The sequence below is a fragment of the Rana temporaria genome, chromosome 8 (genome assembly GCF_905171775.1).
Source record: "Rana temporaria chromosome 8, aRanTem1.1, whole genome shotgun sequence".
NCBI lineage: Eukaryota > Metazoa > Chordata > Amphibia > Anura > Ranidae > Rana > Rana temporaria.
The window spans coordinates 136,433,184-136,458,440 of record NC_053496.1 but is presented as its reverse complement, the minus strand read 5'-3'; the positions used below and the strand labels follow the sequence as shown (position 1 = coordinate 136,458,440).

Genomic DNA, 25,257 nt, shown 5'->3' with positions numbered 1-25,257 from the left:
GTTCCATAAATCTTTTTGATCAGTGCATATGCATGTAGCGGTACTCCCACAGGGGCTGCTAAGTGTTGTGACCCACCTGTCACCATGCCTGGCGTTCACCTCTCAGACACTCCAAGACAGAAAAACAGTCCATGTGCTTGTTTATGTTTTATTGAGGGATTTGAACTTGGATAGGGCATAGGAAGCCCAATGGAATTTTGCTGGGACAACTATATACATTCAGGTATATACACTCCAATTTCCCCTCCTGCACATCGTTTCTTCTCCAATATTCAGGCACAGCTAGTTCAAAGTTGACAGGCCTGACACTGGCTCCGCCAGGCCTCAACAACTTCCCTTTTCAGGCAGAGACTGCGGGCCCCTATAGCGTTTCTGCCTCTAAACATCACTGCACACATAGGTGTTTAGAGGTGGAAAAAAGCCCACTGCCAGCTCACCCAGGAGCAGAAGTGTTATGGCAGAAAAACACAAAAAACAAACGCTTGATGCGTGTAAAATGGTGTCTAAACGCATGTTAATGCTAGGCACATCAAGTGTTAATTTCAGGTGGCAGAATACGTTATTTTGGTCAATGAAATGAATTAAAAATGCCCAAGAGCTTGACACGTTTACACACATCAAGCATTTTTTCCACTGTTGCCAAAGGAAAAAAAAGTGCCCCATGTGCATGAGGCCCTAAAGAACTACATTTTAGAACAGGAGTCTCTCAATGGACAATAAGGTAGAAAACTGGACGCCAAGGTTCAGATTTGGACTATCATATATGCAACATGTCGCCGATTTAGTCATTTTGGAAGAAACGGGGGCTGTATTACACCGTCTCCCCCCCACCCAAGTTTATCAAAATCTCCCACTCTGAAAGTCTTAATATACCTTAAAGCCTGGTTCGCACATATCGCTTTTGATCCATTTTTGCAGTGCTTTTTTGGCTTGTTTATTGCTCATTTTAATCTGGAAAACAACAAAGGCTTTTCTGCAGCTTCTCCATTGAAGTCTATTAAACCCAAAAAGCAGTTTTGCATTTAAAAAAAAGCACACGTCCCATAAGAAAACCATGTTAAAGGACTGTAGTGCGTTTTTGCAAAAAGCACCAAAAAACATTAGGTGCGAACCAGGCCATAGAACACATGCCATCAAAAATATATGGGGAATTGTTAGCTACCCAGCTCCTCAAGTTCAGGATCTTCATGGTGAGGGCTGTGGAACCAAAACTACTAATCTGTATTCTTTTTATAGGCAAGGCATTTAAAGAATTTAAACCAGAGGATGATCATGACAGCCAATTTTATAAGAGATGTCTACAATGGGGAGCTCTGGATTTCTTATGTTGGGTATTTTGTGCCCCTCCCCATAGTCAATACATGAAAATAAAAAGCTAGTTCTCGCATTACGTCAGCTTTAATTTAAGCTTAAAGTACAAGATAGCTAGTAATACAATACAATATAATTTGGTAACATTAAATATATATAATTTTTTAAGTGTTAAAACTGACAACGATCCTTCTTATCCAGGCCTTTCCTTGGCTCAGTGGGCGACAGGTATGGACTCAAGTCTTTCACAGCCATGTGTTTTGATGGTTCCTCAACGTCCACTAATCCTTACATACCCTTGTTTACCTCTAACAAACAATTGTCCACCTTAGGGCTCCAGTGTGGCAATTCATAGAAGTAGAATGTCCAGAAAGACTGAAAGCAGTTCTGTGCAATTCAAAAAGTGCTCATAATGATAGCCGCGTTGAAGATCCCCGAATGTGTTCCCAGTTGTTGTATAAAGCATATATACTTGTAAGAGCAAAGCCGGCCAGTCCACCGCGTGCTACTCCCCGTAATCCAGCTGTAGGAAGACAAATACACAAGGTTTATTTCTCAAAAGTGCAAAGTTACATTTTGCACACAAAACTGCATGTTTTATAAAAATCGGAATTCTACTGCAACCGTCACAGAAAATCCTGTGCCTGTCAAAGGTTAAAGTGAAATCTGTAGGTTTAATCTAAAGATATAGGTTTCCTTTGAACTTTTTATTGCCATCAACAAATTTAGCAACCTCTGTACACAAACCACCATACCTCTAAAACAGTCCGGTGCCAGTTATTTCCCTAGGTACTCATCTTGTTTAAAAATAAAACAGTCTCTGCAAAACTGACCAACAGGAAGATTACCCTCACAGTTGTCCAGTTATCCTTTTACTTTGAAGGTAACACTGCCTCTTGATTTATCTCAAGTGATCACTCATTTTCAAATCAAGGGGATTTATCAATACTGTGCATGGAAACCAGACAGCTTTCATTTTTTAAATGTTTAACTGAACAAACTGAAGATAGAAGCCGATTGTAAGCTCCTTGAGAGCAGAGATAGATGTGGATGTGTAATAGACATTCGTAGTGCGGTGTAAAATGACTGTGCTATACAAGTACCTGTAATAAATAAATACGTTTAGGTTCAGAGATTAGCTCTACACTACATATAAAATGACTTGTCTCCTTAAAACGGTCTACCTAACTGCATAGTCAACTGTGCATTGCATGTGTCCCATTACAAACAGTGGAAACAATTGAACTCTATAAAAAACAAACAGAAAAATGTATATATATATATATATATATATATATATATATATATATATATATATATATATATATATATATATATATATATATATATATATATATATATATATATATATATATATATATATATATAAAATTTTCCACACACAATAAGGGACACATTTGTATAAAAATATAAAATACAATTTATTATTATACTAAACCTAAAAAAAATGATTTTGGTAACACACATGTGCACTTTTGCCACTAGATCTTGTAAGCAGGTTAGATCTCCTAAATATGCACAGTTTAGGGAGAAGCACCATTTCTGCAGCCGGTGACGCCAATGGCGCTTGTGCACTACTCTCTGAAGGGACGACATGCTGAGTATGCCATCCCTTCAGGCTGCTGTGCCATTAAATAGCTCCCATGCTATGATGTCATCACTGTTCAGCCAAACAGCCAGAGTGTGCGAACCCGGAAGACCTGTCAGCGGCGACAGCACAGCGCTAGAAGACTTTATTTTAAAGACAAGTATGCAATTAATACTAGCACATTGTGACATTAAAGCGGGTGTTCACCCAAAAAAATATTTTTTAACATTACATTTAGCCGAGTTGTCCTAATGACAATCGGCTGTTTTTTTTTTATTTTATCCCCGTACATACCGTATTTTCACCGCCGCTTCCGGGTATGTCTTCTGCGGGACTGGGCGTTCCTAATTGATTGACAGGCTTCCGACCGTAGCAAACAGCGCGTCACGAGTTGCCGAAAGAAGCTGGACTGCGAGTCGGCTCTATACGGCGCCTGCGCACCGACGTTCGGCTTCTTTCGGCAACTCGTGACGCGCAGTATGCGACGGTCGGGAAGCCTGTCAATCAATTAGGAATGCCCAGTCCTGCAGAAAACATACCCGGAAGCGGCGGTGAAAATACGGTATGTACAGGGATAAGATTAAAAAAAAAAAGCCGATTGTCACTAGGACAACTCGGCTAAATGTAATGTTAAAAAATGTTTTTTTTGGGTGAACCCCCGCTTTAACTTGCAGTGGAAAATTTTTATTTTTAACTCAGACTTTACTACCACTGTAACCGCCATAAAATGTTTAGAATATTTTGCTTACATAGCATTCTTGTGAATATAACCAAAGCTTTTCACCTACAACATTTCTCCTTACTACAATCTGCGATGCTGACTAGTATAGCCCTACCTTGCTTTGTTACCAAATAGAAACAAAGCAATTAAGGGAACAGGTTTTTCAACTCACCCCCCCCCAAAAAAAAGCTGCAATCGCTTTACTTAGCTTTTACTTTCCCTACTGCACCTTTATATTGTCAATTAACTTTTGTACAAGACAATATAGTTTGATGATTCAATGGAATTGTATTCAAAGCACAGTGTAGACGTGACCTAGAGCAGGTTTTCCAGATGTATGGCACATGTTCCACATTTTCACCCATGGCACACCAATGTCACGGTATTGAGCTCAGTAGAACTGCACTGTAGGGGTTTACTTAAGTGGCAGGTGAAGACCGTGCGACTTTATGGGTTCCAACTGACATGTCGGAGAATTGAGAAAAACTCTAACACATGCTGGTAATTTAGCTTGGTGGCCACATGGTCTTCTCCCCCAAGTATGTGAGGTAAGTGGACACTGAAAATGCAGTGAAGGCGATTCACAACTAAGCAAAGTTCGGAAAAGTTGAAAAAGTGTCGAACTTTTTTTACTCCCCATTTTGATGGAATAAGGGAGGGCTATAATCCCTTAAACCCCCCCCCCCCAAAGCTGTCCCATCGGGGTGATTTCCCTTCATTACCTGTCCTGTAGTCAAAGCAGGAAGCAAGGGAATATCCACAGTAAGGATAAGTAAGGGAACCCCCTTGTAGCTGGATATGTGCCATAACCTGAATTGTTCTGTCCAGGTATATTGCAGACAGTTGAGATTTTTTTTTTTTTATACAGAAACAAATGGACTGCGTTCATTCCTTTGTATGTTTTTTCTTCTTCTATCCTTGCTTATTTCACTTAGTTCTCTGATTGGAAGAGATGTAGAACATGACATCACCGCTCCACCTCATCTAATCAGAGAACATGCTGCATTTTTTTTTATAATGCAAAGCATGCTTGGAAAAGGTGCCCATGCCGAGTGACCAACCTCCCGTGTTCAGAATGCAGCAGGCCAGCCGCTCAGCATGAGCCCTGGAAGCTAGCAGTTTGAGGAAGGGCCCTAAATATGCGCTGTGTGTGCAAATGATAGCTAGCCTTTAAGGATTAAAAATATTCTCCGGCGTTTTTTCCTGTGACAGAGGCTGGAAGGCACTTTTGTTAGAATGATCACTCTTGAGCTAAATCGTGTAGTAGGTTGACAAAATACAGCAACCTTTTTTAGCCTGGCAAAATACATTTTATCATACAGGACAACACACTGATCACAAAACGGAGGTTGAGAACCAGTAATGTAGAGAGTAAAAAATCTAAACTACTAAATATTACCAAGTCTGCAGAAATGCAACCCCCCCCCCCCCCAAAGGAAATTTCACTTCCTTTTTTTAAGATGCTTATCCCAGCAATTTCCTTGTTTTTCCCCTGACAGCGGATTTAATTATGTGAGCTTGAAAACTTGACTGATGGTGGGCCAGGTCAAGCATAGGTCAAAGCGCAGAAATAGGTAATTGCTACAAATAGACACAATGACCGACTCTTGCGATCTATCCTTTGTTTCTACCTTGAAAACAGGCCTAAAGTAAACTTAAGTTCAGTTTAAATCATACCAGCATGTGTTATGGAGTGAAGGGGAGGGTGTGTAAGAAGTTGCCGACATCAGCACTTTCAGTGCAGAATTTCCTTTAGGAGAGATGGTCATCCTAATACCCCAAAATAAGCCGGGTCATTTTGGCAGTAGGGCTTATTTCCTATGGAGCCGGTTTACATACATGCGTTTTTAATGCGTTCTATACAGGTGTGATTTTAAATGTCATACATACACTTCAAAAAAATTGCACCGGACTCCTGTAGCCCTGGTGTAGAATCCCCCACAAACGAACGCCCTCAGTTGTGACTAGAGGTGTGCATGCTGATGCCCCAAGCACCAAAATGGCACAGGCAGCACAAAGCCTAGTTTTAGAATCATTCCCCCGCTGCTCACACCTGAGCAGCGACTGAGAGCCCCTCTGTCCTTTGCACCCTCCCCAACAGTGCTGATATGTGGTAGCCGATCACTGTACGACATGCGCATTTGTAGAGACATAGCTATATGGGTATAATCAAGAAAAAATATAAAAAGGAACCAACATTAATTCATACTATAAAACAACTGTGTACTTCCAGACTAATGCAGACAGCACTGAAAAAAAAAGTCAGCAGTTTCAGAGAAGCACAGCTCAGCTAAACAGTAACACCCAGGTCACAAGTCAACAAAACGGTGACATTGATTTCCACTGTAAAGCTTTAGGTTTCTCTTCCAGCAGCGGAACACTATCCCAGGTACAGAGATATCCTGGACAGCTGACTACCACTGGGAAATATACAGGACAGCCGTTGCTAAACAGCTGTAACATGACAGCCCACTGTATAATAACAGAACATTAGCATTTAGACCATCTTAAATAAAAAACTCACCAAGACATAATGAACAAAAAAAAAATAACTGGAAAGCCTGTTGAATCCTAATAAGCAGAGTTAAATATTTAGCACAGACCTATGTGGCCTGTACAACCCGTTTACTAAAGACCCAAGCACACCCATATCTTACCCACAACCTGTTCTTAAACTTGCCAACTTACACAACCCTACTTGAATTCCACGGCTAGGTCACAGGAATCCTATTACAAGAGAAAACCAAATGCCAACAGGACCAAATAGTTTTTTTTGCTTGTGCTCTACATTCTGCCAATGTCATATGCTCTTCCTCCGTACACATGTGTTGCGGCCTATAGTGGCCCCTGTAGCTGCACTTCATGGGGTTTGCCTTTCTGACCCCCCCCCCCCCCCCCCCCCAACATTTGCATTTTCACCTCTTGGGGCCAAGCTCCACATTGGCATGCATTCCAGCTATGTGTGGTCTGTTTCAAACGTCGGCGGTGTTGCGGCACCACCCCGCAGCGCTGCTCCAGCCACGAATGGCAGGATGGCCTGCTATCACCAGCTGCTTCCATTCAGGAATCAAGGGAGGCGTTTCTCCCTTTATAGTTAGTCTATCCAGTTCAACCACAAAAAAAATAAACAAACAAAAAAAAAAAAAACACAGTACAATCCCATACACCCAACTCCATACCCACAGTTGATCCAGAGGAAGGCAAAAAACCCCAGCAGAGCATGAGATCCAATTTGCTACAGCAGGGGGAAAAAATTCCTTCCTGATCCCCCGAGAGGCAATCGGATTTACCCTGGATCAACTTTACCTACAAATCTTAGTACGCAGTTATATTCTGTACATTTAGGAAAGAATCCAGGCCTTTCTTAAAGCAATCTACTGAGCTGGCCAGAACCACCTCTGGAGGGAGTCTGTTCCACATTTTCACAGCTCTTACTGTGAAGAAACCTTTCTGTATTTGGAGATGAAATCTCTTTTCCTCTAGACGTAAAGAGTTCCCCCTTGTCCTCAGTGTTGACCGTAAAGTGAATAACTCAACACCAAGTCCACTGTATGGACCTCTTATATATTTGTACATGTTGATCATATCCCCCCCTAATTCTCCTCTTCTCAAGAGTGAAAAAAATTCAGTTCCTCTAATCTTTCCTCATAGCCGAGCTCCTCCATGCCTCTCATCAGTTTGGTTGCCCTTCTCCAGTTCCCCGATATCCTTTTTGAGAACTGGGGCCCAAAACTGAACTGCATATTCCAGATGAGGTCTTACTAATGATTTGTACAGGGGCAAAATTATATCTCTGTCTCTGGAGTCCATACCTCTCTTAATACAAGAAAGGACTTTGCTCGCTTTGGAAACCGCAGCTTGGCATTGCATGCCATTATTGAGCTTATGATCAACTAAAACCCCCAGATCCTTCTACACTACGGATCCCCCAAGTTGTACTCCCCCTAGTATGTATGATGCATGCATATTCTTAGCCCCCTAAGTGCACAACTTTACATTTATCAACATTAAACCTCATCTGCCTCATCATTATGGCCCTTCCAATTACAGCATACCACCCTGCTAGTCTGTCTCAATCTCGAGTCTGCAGACAATCGATGGACAGGCTGTCTGCTCCTTACAAGGCATTATACTTATCCCTGTACATTTCCAGAACCCCCCCCCCCCCCCCTGCTGTACTGGGTTCCCCGTGTATGCAGCAGTGCTTGATGTAGGAGCTTCCTCCCTGGATCTCCGATTTGTGCTCTGCAGCCGCTTCTCCAGATGGGAACACATCTCTTTCTTCATTTGTATTCCTTTATATATGTGCTTGCAAGTATGACCAGAAACTATATCTGATGTACTATATAATTTGATTTACATTCCTAATTATATACTGACTTGAAAAGCAAATATACCCCATTCCCCGAGGAAGGACTACTGTCTGAAACATGTTGGTGTGACCGCTAATACTTACCTGAAGTTGCACCTAGGCGGCTCTATGGAGGGTTTGGTGTATTTTGTGTGCATTTACAGCTATTAGACATGTACTGGTATCTGCGTTTATCCTTTTATAGGAGACTTTCTTCCCTTTTTACCCCAAGTCATCTAATAACATTTTAGACATGTGTCTATATTCTCTCTCTGCCTCCAACGTCCACGAGGGGTTCTTTTTGCGATACATTTCATGCAACCAAGTCATTCTAAAAGAAAATAATCTAGAAACCTGCAAACATTTGAGGCCACGCACACTGAATTGCATAGTTACTAAATAAATATGGTCAAACACGGAAAAAAGAAAATGCACTACAACCACAGGCAGAATCCGTGCCATATTATGAGATTGTAAAATGGATAAGATGATCACCAGACAGCCCTCCATGCGTTGAGGGACGCTATCATCCTAAGGGGGTCACAAAACAGTAGCTATGTAGAAGAGTAAATGATGCAGTGGAACACAGTCCAGTGAAGTGAAAGTCTATTTGTAAAAATTCACCAACAGCCCTTCCAGCCAAAGAACATAAGGCCAGAGGGTAGAAGGTTATTGGCTTCCAAGCAAGCCTGCTGGTGCCAGATGTCAAACTGTTCTATCTAACTTTATGTATTCCCCCCCCCAGAAAGAACTAGCAGTGTTCATATTTCTGTCAACGTGGATTTCCTTTTTAGGGGAAAGCACTAACTTTACAAAAAAATAAAAATAAATTGTAAATTGTGTGTGCTAGGCAACAATGTGGAAATATTAATGTGGTAGCACAGTTTGGAGAAAGTGAATTAGTCAAGTGTAAAAAATAAAATAAATATATGTATACTTCCAGACTAGCACCAAACCACAGGAAAAGGGTGGTCAGCGCACTCTCAAGGAGGCATGACACTGCCTGATACCAGTGCCACATGTCACCAGAACAGCGAGTGTGGCAAGAGGTATTAGATGGCAGTGCCTTTATCTTCCAGCAGTGTAACACTATCACAGGCATTGAACAGCACCGGACAGCTGACTACCACTGGATCGGATAATTATTTTTCTCTTTTACAGATCTCTGTACAGGATACCTTAATTTTAGCTCAGCTTTAAACAGTAGCCATTAGAAAAGTGCCATTTAACCCTTTTGCTACCATGGGTGTAAGGCCTATGTTAAAAACAGAAACACTTCCAGCTGGCCAGCTCAGTAAGCCCTACAGCCTTGGCATTTCCTTCTGCTTGAAGACCCCAGCTATGTACCAAAAGTACTGGTTAAAAAACCACCACCACCCCCTTTCCACACAAACACATGTAAAAGGGATCAACGCCAGCAGAGCATGTTATGGTGCACATGCTGGTGTGCAATGTTACAACACATAGCTGATGAGCAGAAAAAGTCAGGCAGATCACAAGTTAACAATCACTGATTTAAATAATATCCCTATATTTTGTGATTATAAAAGTACAAGAGCGCAACATAAAACTAGTGCGATATTTGACACTTTTTGATAAACAAACGCATCAAAATCTGGTTCAATAGATGTAGTAGCAATTCTCAAGGTGCTCAGATATTTAAGTTCTTATTTTGTCCATTTCATCCTTGAAAACAGTTTCTCGCAAATATAGGGGTGCTGCTGAAAACTGATGATATGAACAACCCGTGATGAGTGGGATATTTTACTTTAGGAGATGCTGTCACATTTCCTTTGGCCGCATTGGTTCGCCAACTGTAAACTAGAGGTGCACAAAAACTGAAAATGTAGGATGCAGTTGGCCAAAAAAAAAAAAAAAAAAAAAAAAACACCACACAATTATATCAAAAACTATGCACGTCTCCACATTGGTCAATAGTGCTTCCGTTGTGGTGTTAAAATTCTAGCTTGCTGCATTTCTGGGCAAAAAAAAAAAAAAAACAACACTGCACCAAAAACAAACTTCCCCATTGAAAACGTATCAAAAACACACCAGTGTTACATTTTTGATGAGGGTTGAGTCACATGACCTATGAAAAATATTATAAGCACAGTAAAATCATGTGCATTTTCAGCGTCATTATCGGCAAAATGTCGTAAACACAAATGTTGGCGCATCTCTACTGTAAACACATTTTTACTGGGCTGCAATTTGGACGCACCTGCTCTAACCCATAAAAATAATTTTTTTTAATAAAAAACGGTTGCCCGCTTTCAACTATGCTTTAGTAAAACAACCCAGCACATGATGCCAAATGCTAAAACTGTGTATATACAGGAAGATATATCTTTAACAGGTTTCATGCTAAATAGCATTTACTTGCTTTCAACTATGACAAACTGAAGTCAATCTGTACTCTGTACACAATGCTTCCAGACATTCCCCATATCAGTCTTACTGGTAATGATATTTCTAAGAATCTTCCCCGAGAGAGGCAAGAAAATAGCCGACTTGTAGTGCTAGTATTTCCCACAGTGGGAGGTCTCAGGTTGCTGCCCTAGAAGATACTCTGCTGACATCTCATTTCTTCAGTCCACTGCTCAAGCAATTAAATGCAATCCTTAAAGCGGTGGTTCACCCTAAAATCCACTTTCTGTCACTAGATCCAGCATACTGCTGACATCTGCAGTATGCTGGATTTTTTTTTTTGTACTTATCGTTTTATCCGTATGTCTGCTCCGGCTCCGAATCCTTCCGGGTATAGGCGTTCCTAAGTAAAGCGCAGTTGATTGACGGGCTTGGATAGCGCGTCACACCTTCCGGAAATAGCCGACGTGACTCTCGGCAATTTACGGCGCCTGTGCAGTCAGCTCTACACGGCAGGCGCAGGCGCCGTATAGCGCCGTAAGCAGCCGAGAGTCACGTCGGCTATTTCCGGAAGGTGTGACGTGCTATCCAAGCCCGTCAATCAACTGCGCTTTACTTAGGAACGCCCATTCCCCGACGGATTCCCCGCTCGAGCCGGAGCAGACAGACATACGGATAAAACGATAAGTACAAAAAAAAAGAAAAAAAAATCCAGCATACTGCAGATGTCAGCAGTATGCTGGATCTAGTGACAGAAAGTGGATTTTAGGGTGAACCACCGCTTTAAAAGAGAAGTGTTTTTGTTGCCCATTCATACCGATGCTGCATCTGTCACCCGGCGCCTCTGCACTGAGAACCGAGCGATCGAACATCGCCAATGGCTCGGTTCTCACAGCTCCCTGAGGTGAGAGCTGCTGACTGTCAATCAGTAGCATGCTCACTGCAGTGCCGAGCTGTGGAGGGGAGCGGCCATCTCTGGCTCATCCGACTCAGCTAACCATTAAGTCAGTCCAGGCACCTGGCAGATCCAGACTTTATTGTCATGACGACACAAGTGGTTGGACCGATTCCTGTGACGTCAGCAGAGCGCGGACTTCAGACCACTCTTCTGAAAATGAGTCACAAGAGTGCAAAACAAATTGCACTCCTGTGACCCATAGGAGCAGAGCAGCCCAATGAGCTCAGGCTGGACTTCTCCTTTAAGTTTACTGCACTTAGATTTTTTTTTTTTATATTTGGTGGGAAACTCAAGTACTGAAAGTCTAAAAGAGGACCAAAATGCAGGTATATAGCAGACAGACATTCCTAGTATCACTAAACTAAGAAACTTGGGTTAAGTATCAGATCTTGGGCAAGCTATTGCCGTCACCAGCCTACAAAACCAGGTAGAGTTCTTCCTGGTCCAGGACAGTAGTAAAAAGACTGCAAAAAAACTAAAACCTACAAAAGCTTATTAAAAAAACAAAAACACACACACACACACACATGAGAAAAGTACCTGGAGATTTGTACATCATTCCTGTCATTGTGCCCGCTACCATAGTGTTCAGGTCATCTTCTGCTCCTCTAGTCTTCTCAACTAGAACGCCAAAGGCACTGTACAACAACGCTGAAAATATGGAAAGAGAATTAAACCCTAACCCACATTTATTTTACATTAAAAATTGCCATCCATTTCACACCATTCAGAAATGCACAATATTTTTCAAAGAAAGCTCTCCTGTGAAACATGGAATAAAAATAATGAGATGCTAGCTCAGGCGTTTAAATAGACCTTTGACACTAAACAAATTAAGAACATTGTCGCAATAAAACTCCTAACCAAACACAGCTGGTGAAACGGTCATAGCATGTCCTAGGACAACTCTGATGTCACACTGGGTCATTTTAAGTGCAAACATTGTAATCAATGTTATTTGGATTATCAACAATCCAAAAAAGGAGAAATATTGTTATATTGCTGCACAGACTGCATCTGAAGCCCCATTATAGTCACTAGAAAATAAAACTTATGGACATAGTACACTTGTATTTTGTGAGCTTCCAAACTAGCACTAAAACAAAACAAATATTCAGCGCACTCTCGAGGAAGCCTGGTGCTGCCCAATACTAGCGCCACACTACCAGAACGGCAAGTATGGCAGTCAGTATAGAAGGGCATCACCTTTATCTGCCAGCAGTGTAACACAGCCACAGGCACAGGATGGCACCGGGCAGCTGACTACCACTGGCATAAAAGTACAAATACAGAATATTTCACTTACCTAAAGATCCCAGAGTGTTCGCCCACATCGCACCTTGTCTTGTCACCATATTCATAAGCCTGCACACAAACAGGTCAACACAGAATACGGTTAATGGATTTTTCCAAAAGGGAATTAAAGTTAGCTGAAATTAAGTTCAACTATCCATACAGAAAAAGAGTTCTTCACTGTAAGAGCTGCAAAAACATAAAGTAGTTGTCTACATGACTTTATAAAAAAGTGATCTAATGCAATGTATACTTTATTTTATACAGTGCCTGTGTACTAGAGGTAGACCGATATATCGGTCGGCCGATATTTGGCCGTTTTTGTGAAATCGGCATCGGCCGATTTTTGTGAAAGAATCGGCCGATTAGCGGCTAAAGTGTCCGGCCCGCATGGCCGCCTGCCCTGCAGTACTGACCCCACTCCCATGTATCCGATTCCTCCATCTGCACGGCCACCACAGAAGGGACATAGATTTCACTCTGCATTGCGCCGCCAGCCATGCCCCGCCCCCTCGGCTTGCTGTATTAGGGACAGGGAGAAACAAATAATCATTGGCTTACAACTGCTGCCTGACTAATGTAACTCCCCCCAGCAGGAATGTCTTCCTTCCCTGCTGGCATTACACCAAGTTCTAAACAATGATTGGCTGATCAGCTCATCAGCATGCACCTAGCCTATTAGGTGCATGCAGATAGATTTGGATTATGATACCAGCATGTATGGAGGGTAAGTTGCCCAAATTATGTGCTACTGTGCCCCCCTGCAGAATTTATTAAAACTCCTTTTAAAAGGGAAACCTGGCTGAGGCTGGCATTGAGAAAATGGATGAGGATGACTTTGGGTGGAAATGAGAGTTACATTGTGGAGATCCTTCTCACAATGTAACTTATCCCCACACAGAGTCATCCTCATCCATCTTCACAATGCAACACAATCATCTTCATCCCCACCCAGCACCATCCACCCCACTCCAACGCATCCCCTGCACCATCCATCCCTTTCCACAACACATCCCCACCCACGTCCAGCACCATCCATCCATCCATCCATCCATCCCTCTCCACAACGCATTCCCAACCACCCCTCTCCACAATGCATTCCCATCCACCCCTCTCCACAATGCATCACCACAACGCATCCCCACCCACGCCCAGCACCATCCATCCCACCCCCTCTCCACAATGCATCCCCACCCATGCCCAGCACCACCCACCCCTCTCCACAATGCATCCCCACCCACGCCCAGCACCACCCACCCCTCTCCACAACGCATCCCCACCCACGCCCAGCACAATTCATCCCTCTCCACAACACATCCCCACCCATGCCCAGCACCATCCATCCCTCTAAACAACACATCCCCACCCACGCCCAGCACCATCCATCCCTCTCCACAAAGCATTCCCACCCACCCCTCTCCACAACGCATCACCGCAACGCATCCCCACCCACGCCCAGCACCATCCATCCCACTCCACAATGCATCCCCACCCACCCCTCTCCACAATGCATCCCCACTCATGCCCAGCACCACCCACCCCTCTCCACAACACATGGCTGTGGAGGAGGCGGGTACAGAGAGGTGGCTGTGGAGGAGGCGGGTACAGAGAGGTGGCTGTAGAGGAGTGGGGTACAGAGAGGTGGCTGTAGAGGAGTGGGGTACAGAGAGGTGGCTGTAGAGGAGGGGGTACAGAGAGGTAGCTTTACAACCACCTCTCTGTACCCCCCTCCTCCACAACCACCTCTCTGTACCCCCCTCCTCCACAACCACCTCTCTGTACCCCCCTCCTCCACAACCACCTCTCTGTACCCCCCTCCTCCACAACCACCTCTCTGTACCCCCCTCCTCCACAACCACCTCTGTACCCCCTCCTTAAATGTACCCCCTCCTTAAAATGACTAAGATTGTATTTTTTTTCTTTTTTAATAATTATGAGGTGGCACTGATGGGCTGCACTGGTGGGCACTAATGAGGTGGCACTGATGGACACTGATAGGCTACACTGGTGAGCTGCATTGGTGGGCACTGATGGACACTGATAGGCTGCACTCCACCTCTCCACCCTAAACAATAACCTCCTCCCCAACCTAGATTTTCTGAGATAATAAAAAAAAAAAGAAAATCGGCCTAAAATATCGGCCTAAAATATCGGCCGCCCCAATTTTGAAATATCGGTATCGGCCAGAGAAAAACCCATATCGGTCGACCTCTACTGTGTACCAATAAAAACTATTAGAAAATAAGTCGTTTTCTACAGGAATTGGACGACATGTCGCACCTTTTTAAATGTGGCCAAATTTCAATGAAAAATTCTTTCAAACTGAAACTGCAAGCAGGAATCAGAACTGTGGTGGACAGTTTCATTTATTTTAAAAAGGTTATGAAAATATAAAACCACATCTAAATATTAGAGCGCTATTAAGGATGATCAGATAAAAATATATACATGCATAAAAAAAAAAAAAAAAAAAAAAAAAAAAAAAAAGCATAGCCATAAGCACAAACAAAAACTGCAAAAGTAAAAATTATAAGACTGGTCATATGAACATTACATTTTAATAAGAATTACACACAAAAAAAAAATGTAAAATATTATATATAAAAAAAAACATAAACAACACACACATGTATGCTTCCAGACTAGCACCAAACCACAGGAAAAAGGTGGTCAGCGCACTCTCAAGGAGGCATGACACTGCCTGATACCAGTGCCACATGTCACCAGAACAGCGAGTGTGGCAAGAGGTATTAGATGGCAGTGCCTTCATCTGCCAGCAGTGTAACACTATCACAGGCATCAAACAGCACCGGACAGCTGACTACCACTGGATTGGATTATTTTTCTTTTTTACAGATCTCTGTACAGGCAACTATACCTTAGTTTTAGCTCAGCTTTAAAAACGTAGCTATTAGAAAAGTGCGCTTTAACTTTTTTTTTTTTGGGGGAAAAAAAAAAAAGAGCGCAAATTTTAACACAAATTGCTCATCAACAGTTCTGCATACCTTTGATTTTCACCATTTCACAAAAAGCCACAATTAAAAAAATTACAAATATTTCTTAAACGACATTGTTTGTGTGCACTAATAAAGATTGTGTTTTACTGAAAAATATACATTTTGATAAACATTTGCATTGAATGTTGACGCCTGAGGGTCTGTATGATAATCAACTAGAACAAAAACCGGATTATTTCCAGAACTGTTAAAGACCACGATTTTCAAGGACAACGCAAGCTTTTACTGCCACCTGCTGTTTTTTTGCGGATTTGCATGTGCTGCTACAATTAAAGTGGTTGTATACCCTGTACAACCACTTTAACCTACAGGTAAGCCTAGATCACGGGTCTTCAAACTACGGCCCTACAGTTGTTCAGGAACTACAATTCCCATCATGCCTTGTCATGTCTGAATGTCAGAGTTTTACAATGCCTCATGGGATGTGTAGTTCCACAACAGCTGGAGGGCCGTAGCTTACTTGTAGGTGCTGGAAATATCCCCTAAACATTCACGATTTAGTAGATATTTACAATAAAGCTGTGCACCGATGTCTACAGCGCATGCACACTCTAGAAAGGGCAGATCCTGACGTTTCTAAAGGGGTCGTGCAGAGCCCATATTTGTAAAGCAACATTTATATCAGCAACTCTTACTTTCCATTAACTTGCTCAACAGTCAGAACAGAAAGATAAAATTCAGCAAAGGCAAAACATCTTTCTTTATTCCCACAACCCATTGCTTGGTAGCTGCACAGCCTGTATAGGATGTAACCAGGCTAAAACCGACTGCTGACATTTCTGCCTTCAAAAGCAAACCCGTTAGTTTGCCCAGCATGGGCAGTTGTCTAGATCTTCATGCTGTACTTACTGAACGTTCTTGGGTTTGGACCAGACCATGTTCTGAGTTTCGTTTAATCCAAGACGCAAACCGTTAAATGCACCAAAGGCTGCACCTAAAAGCCAAATAAAGGATAAATATAGCAAAATAGTTACATAAGGTACCAGCCTTCCCATATCCACCTGTGTCCAACCTACAGAAGATGCTTTGATATTGGTTCAGTGTACTGGCACTATGAAATATGTCACATTTTGCATGATAAGGATTAAATGTATAAGTCCCAAACTAGCAGCAAACAAGTAAAGCTTGCAAGACGCACTCTCAAGGACTCACAGCACTACTAGAAGCTGAAGTTCCACAGGTCACCAGAACGGTAACAATGGACTTCAGCGTGAAGAAGCAGTGCCTTTATCTCCCAGCAGTGTAACACTATCACAGGCATGGAAAGCACTGGAGAGCTGACTACCACTGGAATCCGTGTATGCTCCACATTGGATAATACAGAGAGTTCTGTGACCGACTATATATGCTGCATGGAAGTCTACAAGGGGTCACTGGATCAATACTAGTGGTGGCTGCGCATGGCAACTTTTACTGCCTGGAATATATCATTGAGAGAAAGATTGGAAGAGCCCCATGTGTACAACCCATCAGCGCTTATATCCCCATCGTAACCAAGACACATTTTCAGTGCTCACACTTTGAATGACAATTACAGTCATGCAACATTGTACCTATATGACATGTTTGTCCTTTTTTGCACACAAATAAAGCTTTCTTTCGGGGGTATTTAATCACCACTGTTTTTTATTTATTTTTTATCTGGGACACTATATGCTCAGCCATGATACAAACCTGTGATACAGCAGCCTCCAATTGTGAAAAAAGCCAGTTCAAATCTTCCTCGAGTCTTGTTGGCACCAGTAGGCAAAATAAACTCTTCTGAGGAGTCCTAAAGGATGACAAAGTGTACATAATATATATTTTTAAATCATCATTTTCATTTGAAGACTGCAAATTACAGTTTATGCCCGTAAAGTGATTGTAAAGCTTTGTTTTTTTTTTTTTTTTATGTCATACTTGCCTCCACTGTGCAGTTCGTTTTGCACAGAGTGGTCCCGACGCAGAATGCCACACTCGGCTCCGCCTCCCACATCATTGGATTTGATTGACAGCAGTAATGGCTGCGCTGCTATCAATCTATCCAAACAAGAGCCGAGACAACGGGCAGAGGGGAAGAGCTCGTCTCCAGCGTGGGAATCACGGGGCTCAGTTAAAACTCAGTTGTAAAACAGGGGGGCTGGTCAGTGACAGAAGTTTTTTCACCCTAATGCATAGCATGCATTAAGATGGAAAAAAAAAACAAAAAAAAAAAACAAGGGTTTACAACCCCTTCAATGTTCAGAATATTTTTCACATAATTAAAATCTTACAGCAGAGGTGCAACTAGGACCTTTAGGGCCCCAGTGCAAGGAACCATAAAGGGCCCCCTCTCAGTGGTGGAACGCCAGGGTCCTTTCACAAGTGCGACCCTGGTAGTTCCGCCACTGGTGTCTGTAGATTTTAAAATGTGTTATTTTCATGGGTCAAAGCAGACCTCAAGGGAGTCCAATCACAGCAGGAGGTGGATAAGAGGGGGCAGCATGTAGAGAAACCCATCTCCTCCATTTTTCCCTGCAGCCACTAAAAGTCTGGAGGAGATCCGTTCCTACTCTGTATATGCCGCCCCTCCTACCCAGATGTACAGGGGGCCGAGTCAGAATTGCGACCCCTTAACCACTTAAGGACCACCTCCTGCACATATACGTCGGCAGAATGGCACGGCTGGGCACAAGCACATACCTGTACATCCTCTAAGTGCCCAGCCGTGGGTCGCGGGCTTTTAAACACACCTTCCCCATTCTTCACTGTGGCGCTGTCATTGATCATCTGTTCCCCGATATAGGGAAAGTCGATCAATGATGTCACACGTCCAGCCCTGCCCCCCTACAGCTAGAAACACACATATGAGGTCACACTTAAACCCTTCAGCGCCCCCTAGTGCTTAACTCCCAAACTGCAATTGTAATTTTCACAGTAAACAATGCATTTTTATAGCATTTTTTGCTGTGAAAATGACAAAGGCCCCAAAAATGTGTCAAAATTGTCCGATGTGTCCGCCATAATGTCGCAGTCACAAAAAAAAAAAAAAAAAAAAAAGCTGATCGCCGCCATTAGTAGTAAAAAATAAATAAAAATAAAACTATCCCCCATTTTGTAAACGCTATAAATTTTTCGCAAACCATTAGATAAACACTTATTGCAATTTTTTTTTGACCAAAAATATGTACAAGAATATGTATCTGCCTAAACTGAGAAAAAAATAATAATTTTTTTTTATATCTTTTTTTCGGGGGTATTTATTATAGCAAAAAGTAAAAAAAAAAATAGATATTTTTTTTCAAAATTGTCGCTCTATTTTTGTTTATAGCGCAAAAAATAAAAACCGCAGAGGTGATCAAATACCACCAAAAGAAAGCTCTATTTGTGGGAAAAAAAGGACGCCAATTTTGTTTGGGAGCCACGTCGCACGACCGCGCAATTGTCATTTAAAGCGACGCAGTGCTGAATGGCAAAAACTGGCCAGGTCCTTTACCTGCGTAATGGTCCGGGTCTTAAGTGGTTAATGTACGCCCCTGCCTTACAGAAAATCATATGGTCCTTCCTGCTGACCCCCGCACCTCTGTTTTTTTCTGCAAGGACTTTAAATCCTAACTCCATGCTTCATTGAACTTTATTAGTTTGTTTGGGCCAAGCTGGTCTAAATGAATTATTTCCTTCACCAAGAGATGCGCCAGCATTCAGTGCTGTACAAACTTACGCAGCATCAACTACATATACAGCACTTTGTTCTGGTAGTCTTATTCCTGAAACAAAAGAGTAAGCCAAGCATTGCTCAGCCATTCTCAGAAAGCCTTGTATTTTGTGAATGAATACAAGGCTTCCTCTGATTGGCTGGAGTGGAGATAGTGACATCATCCTCCCATCTCAGCCAAATTGGAAGCCTAGTATTCATTCATAAAAACACAAGGCTTCTTGTGAATGGCTTGGTCCAAATTAACTATTTAGAGTTAGGATTTGAGTTCAACAAGAGCTGTGGGGGACCCAGGAGAATGGGAAAAAGACCTTTCAGGGCCGTCAACCGACTTGGGGCGACCAGTTCTTTGTAATTTAGCAGCTCTGAGGAGCAAGGTCAAGATTTTAACAATCACAAACCTGTAAAGCTAATCACCATTTTTCCTGTTATAATGAAATGCCGCAATGGGAAAAATCTGTCCCAAATCAAAACTTCTCATGTCTCTACTCCAATAAAGAGCTTGTCTAGTTTTAGTTTTCTAAAGCTGAACCATTCTCCCCTCCTGCAAGGCGTTGTCCACAAGCCCCCTCACCAGCATCTTTGCCTGCTATTCTGGGATCAGGAACTTCAGCTATCTGGATTTCCTGTGCCAAAGCCGGCGATCTGCCGAGCTGGTTCCTGCCATCGATATGGTTCCGTGTGCAGTGCGCAATCCGAGCCGACGGAAAGCTCTGAGCGGAAACAGCCGTTTGTCAGCTGTAGATGCGCTCGCTCCCGATGCTTGGTAATACACGCCGCCACTCTATACAGCAAGGGGGAAGATGCGATATTGAACATGATGACTCATGGCTTGCTGCGTGTAGGGGCTGTCCAAAAGGACATGATTCTCGGCCCCTTCTTGGCTCCGCCACCCTTTTCCGGGGGTCTCCGCCCCTTGCGGCTTGTAGTATGTGAGCTGTCTCTGCCCCACAGTGCGCGAGCGTGCGCCTTGCCACGCCTGTGCAGTCGATGGCCGCATTAACAGCTGACGATCAGCTGTTGAGTTTGGCTATTTCCGTGGCCTCTTACTGCGCATGCACGGAGTCTGCGCAGTTGGTTCCGGAACCTATCCGATGGAGAATCCAGTTAAGACACCGGCAGACTATTAGCATGGAGTGTGTGAAAAAAAAAATATTAATAAAAATGCCATAAAACTATACCCTTTTTTGTAGCCGCTATAACTTTTGCGCAAACCAAATGCTTATTGCGATTTTTTTTAACCAAAAATATGTAAAAGAATACGTATCGGCCTAAACTGAGGAAAAAAAAAAAAAAAGTTTTTTTTATATATTTTTGGGGGATATTTATAAAGCAAAAAATATTTCATTTTTTTTTTATTGCTCTATTTTTGTTTATAGTGCAAAAAATAACCGCAGAGGTGATCAAATACCACCAAAAGAAAGCTCTATTTGTGGGGGGGGGGACGACGACGACACACAAATGCAGCCATCACACCTAATTGGTAAGCTGCAAAATAATAAAATGTTTGCAACTAATTAAACCACTTTAGCTCCGGACCATTTGGCTGGCCAAAGACCAGAGCACTTTTTGCGATTCGGCACTGCGTTGCTTTAACTGACAATTCCACGGTCGTGCGACGTGGTTCCCAAACAAAAAATACCGTCCTTTTTTCCCACAAATAGAGCTTTCTTGGTGGTATTTAATCACCTCTGCAGTTTTTATTTTTTGCGCTATAAACAAACATAGAGCGACAATCTCAAAAAGGAAATATTGTTTACTTTTTGCTGTAATAAATCTCCCCCAAAAATATATAAAAACAACGTTTTTCCTCAGTTTAGGCCGATACGTATTCTTCTACAATTTTATTTTTTTCCAAAATAACACTCGCAATAATCGATTGGTTTGAAACCAAAAGTTATAGCATCTACAAAATAGAGCAGGGTTTGACAAATTTGCTTGGAATCTAGGAGCCAGCTAAAAAAGTTAAGAGCCAAAAAACGCACCCCGTCCCGCCAAGCTTGCGCGCAGAAGCAAATGCACACTGGAGAAACGCCTGCATATGTAAACGGTATTCAAACCGCACATGTGAGGTATCGCCGCGATTGGTAGAGCGAGAGCAATAATTCTAGACCTCCTCTAACTCAAAACATGCAACCTGTAGAATTTTTTAAACATCGCCTATGGAGATTTTAAAGGGTAAAAATATGTCGCCATTCCACGAGCGGACGCAATTTTGAAGCGTGACATGTTGGGTATCAATTTACTCGGCGTAACATTATCTTTCACAATATATATAAAAAAAAAAACAATTTGGCTAACTTTACTGTTGTCTTATTTTAAAAAAAAACAAAAAAAACAAAAAAAACAAAAAACAAAAAGTGTATTCCCCCCCCCCCCCAAAAAAGTGCGCTTGTAAGACCGCTGCGCAAATACGGTGTGACAGAAAGTATTGCAACGACCGCCATTTTATTCTCTAGGGTGTTAGAATAAAAAATATATATAATGTTTGGGGGTTCTAATTAGAGAGAAGGAGATGGCAATGAAAAAACACATTAGAACTGCTGTTTTTTGCTACTTGTAATGTAACCTAACCTGTAATGCCAATGGCCAACACAAGATGGCCACTCCTAGATTCCTTCTGCAGTCCTCCGCTTCCTTCGGCTTTGCGGCCTTCTGCAGCCATAAGATTCCCCAGGGGCCAGGCCACAATTTCTTGTTGCAATTGCGACCTGGCGCCCGGATTTTGTCGGGGCCTGAAATAGGGTATCGTTTTATGACATTTTTATTAATTTTTTTTTCCACTAGTAATGGCGGCGATCAGCAATTATCGTGACTGCGACATTATGGTGGACACTTGACGCCATTTTGGGACCATTGTCATTTATACAGCGAGCAGTGCTATAAAAATGCATTGATTACTGTGTAAATGACACTGGCAGTGAAGGGATTAACCAGTAGGGGGCAATGAAGGAGTTAAGTGTGTCCTAAAAATGTGTTCTAATTGAAGGGCTACGCGTGACACGACACTGATCACCGCTCCCGATTACAGGCAGCTCTGATCACTGTTCTGTCACTATGCAGAACGGGGAAATGCTAATTTACATCAGCATTTCCCCGTTCTTCCTCTCCGTGAGATGATCGCGGGACTCCCGGCGGACATCGGGTCCGCGGGACATGCGGTCACACTCATGGAGCTCGCAGCAGGCACCCACAATGCCCATCCATTGTGCCGATTTATATAGTCGTGCGCCGGTGGGAAAATGGTTAATACTCTACATACAGTTTCAAATTATGACTTTTCTCCGATTCATAATCTTTCTTACCTGCGTTAAATACCTTGGATCCACGTTCAAATATGGAGAGAGGGTGCTCATTCCTGTTACTGAAGAGAAACAAAATTAAATGAGCTATAAAATAGACTGTAAAGCAGAAACAATGAGAGCTGAACCAAACAGGTATTATTAGTCGATTTTTTTTTTGATGATGCAACATAAATTGGGGTAAAAGGGGGTCTTAAAGCTTTTTAGCCTAATGCATTCTCTGCCTTAGGGTAAAACAACAAAATAAACCCCTTCTTGATTAGACCCCCCCCCCAATACTCACACAAACAGAAATTTTTATCGAACGCTGATCTCTCCATCCTCACAGGCTCAGAGATGGCAGTCAAAACCATTGGCTCCTGCTAAATTCAGCGAGGAGCCTGAGCCATGGTACTTGTGTCTATAGACACACACAGACCAGTAGCAAGCCTGCCATGTTTACCCCCATAGCAAATAGCTTGCTACGTAATCTGACAAGGGGGTCAGACAGCACTAGGGACTCTAAAATACGAGGTTCGGGGTGCCGCTTTGAGCAAACCATTTTAGGCACCCAGACAAATATGTTTAAAAAAATAATTAAACCCCCAAGGCACCAAATATCCTAAGGAAGAAGATAACACAACACAAATAAAAAGCACTTGCCTTTACACCATATTTTGATTATCTTCTCACACAGGATATTTATTAATCTTCCTTTGTGATTTTTGTAGTACCTGTAGGTAGGTAGCTGTACTAGCCAATATCCATTTGTACACCATCGATGTTCTCCCCCTTTAATAACCTTATTGGAACAGGAAGGGGCCATTCCAGACTGTCCCCACAAAGTTGGGAGCATGAAATTGTCCACAATGTCTTGGTATGCCGACACCTTAAGAGTTCCCTTCACTGGAACTAAAGGGCCAAGCCCAACTACTGAGAAACAACCACACATCATAATCCCCCCTCCATCAAAGGATTTGGACCAGTGCACAAAGCAAAGTCCATAAAGACATGGATGAGCGAGTTTGGGGCGGAGGAACTGGACTGACCTGCATATTATTGCAGGTATGAGATATCTCAGGATGCACTAGGAAACCAACAAACAAACCAGAAAGCCATCAGCAGTCATTTCTGGTTCATGTGCTCATATTCTGAAAGTGTCTGGTGCAGACGTCACAACTGTTGTACAATGCAGAGCAGCAGGGACCAAACCAACTAGCAGAAGGCACACATGGTGTGTAGTGGAAAGTGAGCAGGGACCAGAGAGAAGACAGGATCAGCAGAGCTGGGGGACCAGAGATGGGGAAACTAGCAATGGCACATAGTGTAGAAGCAATATAGCGGAAGAGAGGGAGAGGAAGAACCCACGAGCTGTGGGGGGGGGGGGGGGGACCGCTGAACAAGGGCACCCACAAGCTGCTGGGGGGGGGGGGGGCGCCCACGAGCTGCTGGGGGGGCGGATGGGTGATCGACTGAACGAGGGCACCAACGAGCTGCGGGGAGGGGGCGATTGGCTGAACGAGGGCACCAATGAGCTGCTGGGGGGCGATTGGCTGAACGAGGGCACCAACGAGCTGCGGGGAGGGGGCGATTGGCTGAACGAGGGCACCAACGAGCTGCGGGGAGGGGGCGATTGGCTGAACGAGGGCACCAACGAGCTGTTGGGGGGCGATTGGCTGAACGAGGGCACCAATGAGCTGCGGGGGGGGGGCGATTGGCTGAACGAGGGCACCAACGAGCTGCGGGGGGGGGGCGATTGGCTGAACGAGGGCACCAACGAGCTGCGGGGAGGGGGCGATTGGCTGAACGAGGGCACCAACGAGCTGTTGGGGGGCGATTGGCTGAACGAGGGCACCAACGAGCTGCTGGGGGGCGATTGGCTGAACGAGGGCACCAATGAGCTGCTGGGGGGCGATTGGCTGAACGAGGGCACCAATGAGCTGCTGGGGGGCGATTGGCTGAACGAGGGCACCAATGAGCTGCTGGGGGGCGATTGGCTGAACGAGGGCACCAATGAGCTGCTGGGGGGCGATTGGCTGAACGAGGGCACCAATGAGCTGCTGGGGGGCGATTGGCTGAACGAGGGCACCAATGAGCTGTCTGCATAGAGTGTGTGAGGGTTGCCTTGGAGTACTCTGGCCTCCTGTCACCAGAGAGAATATATATATATATATATATATATATATATATATATATATATATATATATATATATATATATATATATATATATATATATATATATATATATATATAAATATAAGAGAGATTGTAATGACCTTGATGGACAATTCGCGCCATATAAAAGCCTGTAATAAAATGAAGCTACATGAAGAATGTATGGATTCCCTCTGATGCCCACACCACACGTAGCCATCTAATCCAGGCTGGAGGTGACCCTCAACCACATGACCCGCCCTGCCCACTTACATGGTACCCCGGCCAGGTCTGTATGCGGATAACCTGGCGACCCTCCGAAGATGCTGCCGAACCCTCCCCGGCCCCCGGGGTGGTTGTTGCTGTCCATCTTCCTCGAAGTTCGGCCGCGTGTCTTCGGATCGCCTGCCTGACCTCTCCGCAGCCGCCGTAAAGGAAAGCACTTCCGTTCTACCCTCGTCACTTCCTTCTTTTCTCGCAACAGCTGCAGTTTACGACTTCTGAATCCGAAACGTCCCTG

At 43.4% G+C, this 25,257-nt stretch overlaps 1 protein-coding gene and 5 non-coding genes across 7 annotated transcripts; all 6 read right to left on the bottom strand.

The window, feature by feature from the left end:
* Positions 1 to 1,376: 1,376 nt before the first annotated feature.
* Positions 1,377 to 25,257, bottom strand: LOC120909092 (mitochondrial import inner membrane translocase subunit Tim23-like). Of its 2 annotated transcripts, none has more exons than XM_040320741.1 (7): positions 25,011 to 25,234; positions 22,606 to 22,664; positions 17,302 to 17,398; positions 16,477 to 16,561; positions 12,624 to 12,682; positions 11,858 to 11,968; positions 1,377 to 1,834 (listed from the first exon to the last, which is right to left on the bottom strand). In XM_040320741.1, exons 1-7 carry the CDS (start codon positions 25,105 to 25,107, stop codon positions 1,719 to 1,721), a joined length of 624 nt encoding a protein of 207 aa, XP_040176675.1. In that variant the 5' UTR covers positions 25,108 to 25,234; the 3' UTR covers positions 1,377 to 1,718. The 2 variants fall into 2 exon arrangements, with proteins under 2 accessions (XP_040176675.1, XP_040176674.1); XM_040320740.1 differs by lacking the exon at positions 1,377 to 1,834 and adding an exon at positions 9,509 to 9,813 and having other exon boundaries at positions 25,011 to 25,257.
* LOC120912620 lies at positions 5,860 to 6,066 on the bottom strand. The gene has a single exon (XR_005743150.1). It is a non-coding gene; the product is annotated as a small nucleolar RNA SNORA74 (small nucleolar RNA).
* On the bottom strand, positions 8,921 to 9,126 carry LOC120912616. Its single transcript, XR_005743146.1, has one exon. It is a non-coding gene; the product is annotated as a small nucleolar RNA SNORA74 (small nucleolar RNA).
* On the bottom strand, positions 12,392 to 12,591 carry LOC120912618. Its single transcript, XR_005743148.1, has one exon. It is a non-coding gene; the product is annotated as a small nucleolar RNA SNORA74 (small nucleolar RNA).
* LOC120912617 lies at positions 15,237 to 15,442 on the bottom strand. The gene has a single exon (XR_005743147.1). It is a non-coding gene; the product is annotated as a small nucleolar RNA SNORA74 (small nucleolar RNA).
* Positions 16,715 to 16,919, bottom strand: LOC120912619. Its single transcript, XR_005743149.1, has one exon. It is a non-coding gene; the product is annotated as a small nucleolar RNA SNORA74 (small nucleolar RNA).

Bases quoted from the DNA above. Each gene is read 5' to 3' on its own strand.
- LOC120909092 (XM_040320740.1), bottom strand. From the start codon at position 25,107: ATGGACAGCAACAACCACCCCGGGGGCCGGGGAGGGTTCGGCAGCATC. The intron at 17,399-22,605 runs GTAAGAAAGATT...GTCATCCTTTAG, and splicing joins ATCCAAGGTATTTAACGCAG to GACTCCTCAGAAGAGTTTAT. The intron at 16,562-17,301 runs GTTTGTATCATG...TTTGGCTTTTAG, and splicing joins TGGAGGCTGCTGTATCACAG to GTGCAGCCTTTGGTGCATTT.